The 9,947-nt window shown below is 35.5% G+C and overlaps 1 protein-coding gene across 1 annotated transcript; it reads right to left on the reverse strand.

Moving 5' to 3' along the window:
- Positions 1-6,274: 6,274 nt before the first annotated feature.
- LOC127706628 (putative surface-exposed virulence protein BigA) lies at positions 6,275-8,514 on the reverse strand (the record flags this gene model as incomplete). Its single annotated transcript, XM_052211285.1, has 10 exons — positions 6,275-6,531; positions 6,564-6,629; positions 6,663-6,761; positions 6,960-6,992; positions 7,191-7,223; positions 7,585-7,617; positions 8,047-8,112; positions 8,244-8,309; positions 8,376-8,408; positions 8,442-8,514. Coding segments are annotated over 10 exons (759 nt in total), but the record flags the coding sequence as incomplete, so codon positions are not given.
- Positions 8,515-9,947: the final 1,433 nt, after the last annotated feature.

Genomic DNA, 9,947 nt, shown 5'->3' on the forward strand with positions numbered 1-9,947 from the left:
GTTAGGATATGATGTTGAAATTTTGCAGCACTGATGGTTGCTGTCATAAATACAATTTTTACCGCGAGACGTTAAGCAAACTACAATTTATCATACATCTGTATGTTAAGAAATCATATGAATTCAAAATAAAGCTGTGTGAGATCAATACTAACTAGTATTTTAGTATTTAAGAGTGGGGTTTTAATATTGATAAGCATGTATGAAATTTGGCCCAAATGAACAATTAAGGCCGTTATGCAACCCCTACTAGTAGTACATAAATAAAACAAATTGGAATAGTACTGATGAAGATTTTTTAGGTGTATAAAACATGTATTCTTTACCTTCAAATTTTAAGCAGTGGTAAAAACTCACCAAAGATACCAAGCTTATTATAGTTTAGTACGCCAGACGCGCGTTTCGTCTACACTAGTGGCGCTCGAATCAACACAGATGGTTATTGCTTATCTTACTGCTAATAAACATCATTAATGACAACTACATTTTTGTGCATTTAATATACTTCCTATCTCAAAATTTCGTCCGGTTTCCCGGATGTTATCAATCACCACATACTTAAATTGACGGTCGAGTTTGAATTGTGTAGCGTTTGACCATTCCAGTAAGGACAACCACATCAAGAAACAATTAATTCTAATAAACGTCGGTAATCAAGTAAGAAAATCAATTCACTTGATCAGATAGAATCCGATTTCTCCATATTGGAAGAATAATAACAGATTTTAAGACATCGTGATTGACGCAAGCTATAATAGACAGTAAGCAGTTCTTTTAATATTGGACGATTAAAAGTTTAACTTATAGATTATAGAAAGTATGCTTATAGCTATGTGTTAATACACAATAACAAGGAAATAAGAGAAAATAACGAGACTTTTTGTTTTCCTGTAGACAACCAAAGATTGACACAAGGCTCAAATGTTTTGCATAATAAAATTAACCTGTACTAGTATACATATATTGTATTGGTTTTCCTTTTTTGTATTCTTTTCTTTTTCTGGAAATGAGAATGTCTTAAAAAACAGCAGTTTCAGTATTTGTTTTCGTAAAAATGAAAGTTAAAGTATTGTGAGTTATTGATAGATGTGTATTAATATCCGGATTCTGTAATATCTAGGTTGATTGATTATTGTTTGGTTTACGTCCAGTAGCAAATATTTCATTCATAATTAAGGACGAGTTATAACAATGAATCCAAGATGGGGACGGGAAATTTGTACTGCCACTGGAAAGTGAAAGTATGTTGGATAGGGGGATTTTACCACCTACATGAAGCTACGGACGCCTCACAGAGTTATCGTAGGGATTATCTAACGTGCAGAGAGTGTAGAACACATCCTACAGAAGTAAACGGATGTAACGTCTTCATTCCGACCGGGCGTGAATCCATCATCAAGTGGAACGTTAAACATAGGAAAACACAACTTTGTCCTAAAAATGTCCCGAGTAACAGTTTTAAGATTTCCAACGTTGTTTTCAAATATTTTTACGCAAACGGTAAAATAAACTGTCTTTGTCTTTACAAGGCACACCTATGGTCAAAATGAATTGCAAAATATGTTCTATGGAATAAAATTCTCAACAGCTTACGTGCATCAAACATTGATACTTCCATTAGGTTTGCATTGGTTCTTTGTTAAGATCGCTTTTATCAAAGTTTCTACAATTTGAAAAAAGAAGATAATCTATTTTCAATTTTAATATAAAGTATACATGAGTTAAAAAAGAAAGAGAAAATACTAATTTTGAACAAAAAATTTAAATTCTTCAATAAAATTAATAAAAGTATTAACACATATCTGTATTAAGCTGAAATGTCTCCGACTGACCCTATATCTGTCTCCGAAAAACCTTCTGACGTCTAGCAACAATCCCCTTTTTACTGAATTTTTATAAGTAAATGCATTACATTTCAATCTTAATCAGTAATTTTAACATGAAAGTATAGTGTAAGCGTAATTGCAAAAAGGATAAGCCCATTCGTTCAATTATTTTTTAATTGTGATGCAAGATTTTGCGGGAACTTGTGTGATTTTAAGTAATGGCAGACAAATGTGCATATCCGTGTAAATGCGTCTATTCATTTGTTTCCATTCAAATGGCTTGTCGTGGCTGGTAAACATGATTGTATTATAAAAGAATAAGACAGCATATTAATATACACTTACATTATTATATTTGTTGTTAGACAGCAATTACCTGCAATAATGGTTTCTGGGTTTGGTTACATTCAATCAGACAAATAAAAATTAAAACACCGAATGACGTCAATCTTGTTTTGATTATTAGACACACTTTTCGGATTATAAACAAAGATCAACGATTTCACAATTTCATGCCAAATATCACGGCTGATTTTCCTAGTTACGACAATATGTCCAACATTTTGATACAGATATTACATAGAAACTAGCATAAACCCTTTACTAGACTCAAGCTGGCAGCAACTTAGGAGCCAATCAAGGCAACAGCCAAATTTCATGATATGTCTAAAACAAAAACAAAAACTGTATAAGACTCATAAGTTCCAAAAATCTCAAAATCTTAGCTACTATAAAAGCACCTTTGACAGCGGAATGACAAGTACTAGTACTATATATGTCATGGTCAAAATCTGTAGGATGAGTTTGTTAAGATATGCCAACGAGTAAAACACGTGGTATATATGATTTATGATAGAAATAATATGATTGACAGCTTGAACTACTATTTAGACACTGATCACGTTACTGTTTTATCAAATGAGATGGAAGCTCACGCAAGTCAGTATTGCAATTGACTGGCACACATGAAGATTTGAAACCGGCATATTAATGAGTAAGTTTTGCTTTATTGTATAATTTGCGTATTATTTTTTTTTTTAACCACACTCTTTCGTACTCCTCGGAAATTTCCTACGGCAAAGTTCTGGAACAGACCTTTCAATGGTATTGACCGAGGCCATTGCCCACTTAAATATCGTCTTGGGATCCGGGCCCTTCTGGACACCTCAAGGGTTCAAAGTTCCAACTTAACGATTTTTTTTAATATCAACAAAACACTCTTTAGATTTTCCTCGGAAATGACCTACGACAAAGTTCTGGACCAGACCTATAAAAATAAGAAGATGTGGTATGATAACTCCCCACCAGAGACCAAATGACATAGAAGTTAACAGCTATAGGTCACCGTACGCCATTCAACAATGAGAAAATCCCCTACCGCATAATAGCTAGGCTATAAAAGGACCCGTTATGTTAAATGTAAAACAATTCAAACGAGAAAACAAACGGCTTTTTTTATGTACAAAAACAATAAACGGAAAAATACGATATACAGCGAAAAAACAATCACTGAATTACAGGATCCTGACTTCAGACAAGCACATACAGAATGTGGCGGGGTTTAACATTTTTGCTGGCGCCAAACCCTCCCCCTAACCTTGGACAGTGGTGTAACAATACGACATACCTGTAACCTGTTTCCTGTCTGGTAGGTTCACCCTTTCTAAGGGTCACTCCCAATGGGATTAATTTAGGTTAAATACCAAAACTATGTAAAATTAAAATTGAGGATGGAAATGGGGAATGTGTCAAAGAGACAACAACCCGACCATAGAGCAGACAACAGCCGAAGGCCACCATTATGTACATTATAAACAGTTGTATTTTAAGTCTTTAAATATAAAGACATAAGAACCAACTATAAAAATCAGTTAAAAAGGGCTAAACTCATTAGATCGATATAAAGCACATTCAAGGCCTAATTAAAACACGAAAGACACAAAGTACAGATTTGAGAGTACTCGCAGTCCTGAAAGCTAGTTCAAAGCCAATAGCTACTAATAAAAATCATGTGTCTAAGACTAAATTATCAATCAGTACACATCCAACATCCAATGGATTTAGTGAAAAGACGTAATTAACAGTCAGAGAAAAACATGACCTTGTACAATGTCAAAATATACGTATCAACAGGTTGTTATGAACAAAAAGCGCTACCATGCTTTAAACATAAAAGTTTTTTTTTATTTTTTCCTCTGTGAATGACCATGAAAGTACTTTTTGTATATAAATATAAAAACTATTTATTCTTTAATCAAGTTTTTTCATATGTTTTGTAGACAATGCGGTAGTGGTCAATTACACCCCAAAAATTACGTTTTTATGAAAATACCACACGCTTCAATCAATAAAAGTAAATCAGTAACAGACATTTTATTTTCTGATGATATTTCTAGAAAAATAGAGTTGATAAAAATAAGATGTGGTATGATTTCCAATGAGACAGTTGTCATGTTGTAAAAATGCGTGAAATTGGGAATTTTAGCATTTTCATCTTTTTATGTCGTGTTTGGTATCAAAAGTCATTATTTCTTATGAGTAATTAAGTTTCAATTTTTTTATTACGGAAGAAGTGCATTTTGTTAGGCCGGAAACAAGATTTTGAACTATTTTTCAAATAATTTCATAAAAGACATTTATAAGCCGTTTTAGCGTTACTTGGAAATATTTATGGATTTAGATTAAGATCAAGCTAATAGCCCTTCCTAAATCTCTTCGACTTGAAGCGCTCCAATCATATCATGATTCATTGGCAGCAGGAGGACATTTTGGTATTGACAAAGTCAGCAACTCTCTAATACAAAAATATTGGTGGAAAAGTATGCATCAAGATATCACAGACTATGTTAAATCCTGTGATCGGTGTCAGAGAGCCAAGCAAAACTGCAACCCAAACAGACCCCGTCTTACCAAGATGCCCCAAGTTGGTTGTTTCGATAGATGGCATATAGATGCTCTTGGCCCTCTTACTAAAAACTCTCAAGGTTACGAGTACATTTTATTGGTCATAGATGCTTTCAGCAGATGGTGTGAAGCATTTGCCATGAAAACCCAAACTGCAAAGGAAATAGCTGATAATCTATACACAGGAGTTGTCTCTAGATTTTGTTGCCCAAGAGTTTTGCTAAGCGACAGAGGTCAGCCCTTCATGTCAAAGATTGTCAAAGTCATGTGTGAAATCCTCCAAATCACTCAGCATCATACTACATCTGACCATCCTAACACGAATGGCACTGTCGAGAGATAAAATCACACACTTGCTCAGTCACTTCGAACTTACTGCAATGATACCCATGACAAGTGGCCTTCTCTCATCCCAGGTATCATGATGGCTTTTCGAAGATCGGTTTGTGCATCCACAGGTTTTTCTCCATTTTACATGTTGTTTGGCCAAGAGATGAAAATCCCATTTGATATTGCATTAGAGCCAAAAGACTCCTTGCCACAGGACACACGAGTGTACATTGACCAGTTCCTGTCAAATATTAAGATGTCACACAAGATTGCACTTCAGAATGAAGCAGTTCAAAAAGAAAAAGACAAAGTGAGGCATGACCAAACAGCTAGAGTATGCACATTTGATTTAGGAGATCTTGTTTTACTAAAGGTACACAAATTTCCCAAAGGTCAGTCACGAAAGCTTTGTGACAAAGCTTCTGGTCCATATCGAATAGAAGAAATTGGCCCAAACTACAAATATGGTATATGGAGAATCTCAGACCACAAAAAGCAAGCTTCTTTAGTCAATGCTACCAATCTGCAACCATATATACGACCTGATCCTACTCGGCAGAGACTCGCTCAAGAAGTTCAAAATATTCCCCCAGATCCAGACTCAGACTCTGACTCAGACCCAGAAGTTGAACAAGATGATGAAGTAAACCCAAATGTATAAGTTGAAGCGACCCAACAACCCATCCCAATCCCTCAGCAACTTCCTGACCCTGCTACAAGGTACCAAATTCAAAAAGTTTTACGAGGACGCCGAAAACACGGACGCAGAGAGATGTATATTAAATGGCTTGATGGTTCATGTACTTGGGAACCAGATACATGCTTTGACGAAGAAATGTCTGATTCCATTAACAGTAGATGGACAAAACAAGGAAAACGCAGGAAATCCTACTTTAATTGATACCGGTAAACTCGTTTTCTATCTATTAGTTTTTTTTTGTTTTCACTCTGACCCTCTTATTTTATTCCTCATTCTGGTCATGTTTCAAGTCATTGTTTTTCTACATTTCATGCAAAGAAGTCTCTACTTGAATTCAGTATTCAAACGTGACCATGACAAGTCAAGAAAATACATGTGAAGAAAGATGCATCAGTATAACCACCTTGTTCATACATGTAGATGATACCTCAGTATCACCACCTTGTTCGTAGAAGGATACATCAGTATCACCACCTTGTTCATAAAAGGATACATCAGTATCACCACCTTGTTCTTAGAAAGATACATCAGTATCACCACCTTGTTTATTATAGGATACTTCAGTATCACCACCTTGTTTATAGAAGGATACATCAGTATCAACACCCCGTTCATAGAAGGATACATCAGTATCACCACCTTGTTCATAGAAGGATACATCAGTATCAACACCCCGTTCATAGAAGGATACATCAGTATCACCACCTTGTTCATAGAAGGAGACATCAGTATCACCCCCTTGTTCATAGAAGGATACATCAGTATCACCACCTTGTTCATAGATGATACCTCAGTATCACCACCTTGTTCATAGAAGGATACATCAGTATCAACACCCTGTTCATAGAAGGATACATCAGTATCACCACCTTGTTCATAGAAGGATACATCAGAATCACCACCTTGTTCATAGAAGGATACATCAGTATCACCACCTTGTTCATAGAAGGATACATCAGTATCACCACCTTGTTCATAGAAGGATACATCAGTATCACCACCTTGTTCTTAGAAAGATACATCAGTATCACCACCTTGTTTATTATAGGATACTTCAGTATCACCACCTTGTTTATAGAAGGATACATCAGTATCAACACCCCGTTCATAGAAGGATACATCAGTATCACCACCTTGTTCATAGAAGGATACATCAGTATCACCACCTTGTTTATAGAAGGATACATCAGTATCACCACCTTGTTCATAGAAGGATACATCAGTATCACCACCTTGTTTATAGAAGGATACATCAGTATCAACATCCCGTTCATAGAAGGATACATCAGTATCACCACCTTGTTCATAGAAGGATACATCAGTATCAACACCCCGTTCATAGAAGGATACATCAGTATCACCACCTTGTTCATAGAAGGATACATCAGTATCACCACCTTGTTCATGGAAGGATACATCAGTATCACCACCTTGTTCATAGAAGGATACATCAGTATCACCACCTTGTTCTTAGATGATACCTCAGTATCACCACCTTGTTTATTATAGGATACTTCAGTATCACCACCTTGTTTATAGAAGGATACATCAGTATCAACACTCCGTTCATAGAAGGATACATCAGTATCACCACCTTGTTCATAGAAGAATACATCAGTATCAACACCCCGTTCATAGAAGGATACATCAGTATCACCACCTTGTTCATAGAAGGATACATCAGTATCAACACCCCGTTCATAGAAGGATACATCAGTATCACCACCTTGTTCATAGAAGGATACATCAGTATCACCCCCTTGTTCATAGAAGGATACATCAGTATCACCACCTTGTTCATAGATGATACCTCAGTATCACCACCTTGTTCATAGAAAGATACATCAGTATCACCACCTTGTTCTTAGAAAGATACATCAGTATCACAACCTTGTTTATTATAGGATACTTCAGTATCACCACCTTGTTTATAGAAGGATACATCAGTATCAACACCCCGTTCATAGAAGGATACATCAGTATCACCACCTTATTCATAGAAGGATACATCAGTATCAACACCCCGTTCATAGAAGGATACATCAGTATCACCACCTTGTTCATAGAAGGATACATCAGTATCACCACCTTGTTCTTAGAAAGATACATCAGTATCACCACCTTGTTTATTTTAGGATACTTCAGTATCACCACCTTGTTTATAGAAGGATACATCAGTATCAACACCCCGTTCATAGAAGGATACATCAGTATTACCACCTTGTTCATAGAAGGATACATCAGTACCAACACCCCGTTCATAGAAGGATACATCATTATCACCACCTTGTTCATAGAAGGATACATCAGTATCACCCCCTTGTTCATAGAAGGATACATCAGTATCACCACCTTGTTCATAGATGATACCTCAGTATCACCACCTTGTTCCTAGAAGGATACATCAGTATCAACACCCCGTTTATAGAAGGATACATCAGTATCACCACCTTGTTCATAGAAGAATACATCAGTATCACCACCTTGTTTATAGAAAGATACATCAGTATCACCACCTTGTTCATAGAAGGATACATCAGTATCACCACCTTGTTCTTAGAAGGATACATCAGTATCACCACCTTGTTCTTAGAAGGATACATCAGTATCACCACCTTGTTCATAGAAGGATACATCAGTATCACCACCTTGTTCTTAGAAGGATACATCAGTATCACCACCTTGTTCATAGAAGGATACATCAGTATCACCACCTTGTTCATAGAAGGATACATCAGTATCACCACCTTGTTCTTAGAAAGATACATCAGTATCACCACCTTGTTTATTATAGGATACTTCAGTATCACCCCCTTGTTTACTTTAGGATACTTCAGTATCACCCCCTTGTTGATTATAGGATAATTCAGTATCACCCCACCCATTTTGAAAGTGTATGAAAATGAATTTTCACCTTAGTTTTAATAGTATATTATTTTATGTCTTATGAGGTTCACCATTTTCTACTTTTGACTCATATACCTTTTGGTTATAATAGGTTGAAGAAATGCTAGCTTGAGATTATTGTTCTAGATATATATGTCTTAGTTTATTATCTATTCTGATAAGTTGCTTTACTTGTACTCAGATCTCGAAATTTGGATTTGCTTTTGATGTTATTTTACAGTTATTTCTGTACTCCTTAGTGCTACATTGTATGTTGAGACGTCAACTTTCAGTCACCTTAAAATTGGCATATCTAACTTTCTGCATTTGATATTGTTGTAGGCCATTCTTTGACTATTTGGAACAGTCTCCTTCTAACCCATATAGTCCTTATAAGTATGTTTTCTGTTGGTGCGGCAACCTCATCCCCTCAAGATGTCTTCCCAATATTAGATTTATCCTTATTCCCATCTTACTACGAATTTTCAAGACCATCGGCCTTAGATTTGACTGTTGCCTCATTCCCCTCATGTAAAATGTTTGCAGTGTGGTCATCATTTGCTAACCCAAAAGTTTGTCAAAATTCCGACCACACTTACCCTAAGTTTTCTCCAATCTTAAAGAATTAAGAAAGTTTTGGCACAACCATTTAATGCCTATATTTATGTGACACATCATGGTTTCGCTTCTATGTTGAGTCAGCAAGCAAATGCTTCTAAGCCAAAATTTCAAGCATTAGCAGCTGATTCAGATTCACTATACCCTAGTCTTTTAGCATGAATTCTCAATTCATTTCCTAAGTTAGTGAACTGCTAATTTTCAAAAAGGTTTATTATTGTACCTTGTTTGTCATAATTCAATAATTCTTAATATGTATATGTATATAGGTGTAAATATGACCCCTTGATTTTTCGTTATTTGACATGACTAGAATTTCTCCAACATTGGAGATAAATAACATTGTTTTACAATCCAAATGATTTAGACCCGTTTCAGATGGCAAAGGTTCCATACTGGATGTCGTGTTTGGTATCAAAAGTAATTATTTCTTATGAGTAATTAAGTTTCAATATTTTTATTACGGAAGAAGTGCATTTTGTTAGGCCGGAAACAAGATTTTGAACTATTTTTCAAATAATTTCATAAAAGACATTTATAAGCCGTTTTAGCGTTACTTAGAAAGATTTAGATTATGTCGTGAGAATACTTTTTGACAACAATGGTCATCAATGTAATTTATTTGTCAACACCCAAGCTGTATATAGAGTGAATAATGTCTATTAACACTAAGTCTTGATTTA

This window comes from Mytilus californianus, unplaced genomic scaffold (genome assembly GCF_021869535.1).
Source record: "Mytilus californianus isolate M0D057914Y unplaced genomic scaffold, xbMytCali1.0.p SCAF_6, whole genome shotgun sequence".
Lineage (NCBI taxonomy): Eukaryota > Metazoa > Mollusca > Bivalvia > Mytilida > Mytilidae > Mytilus > Mytilus californianus.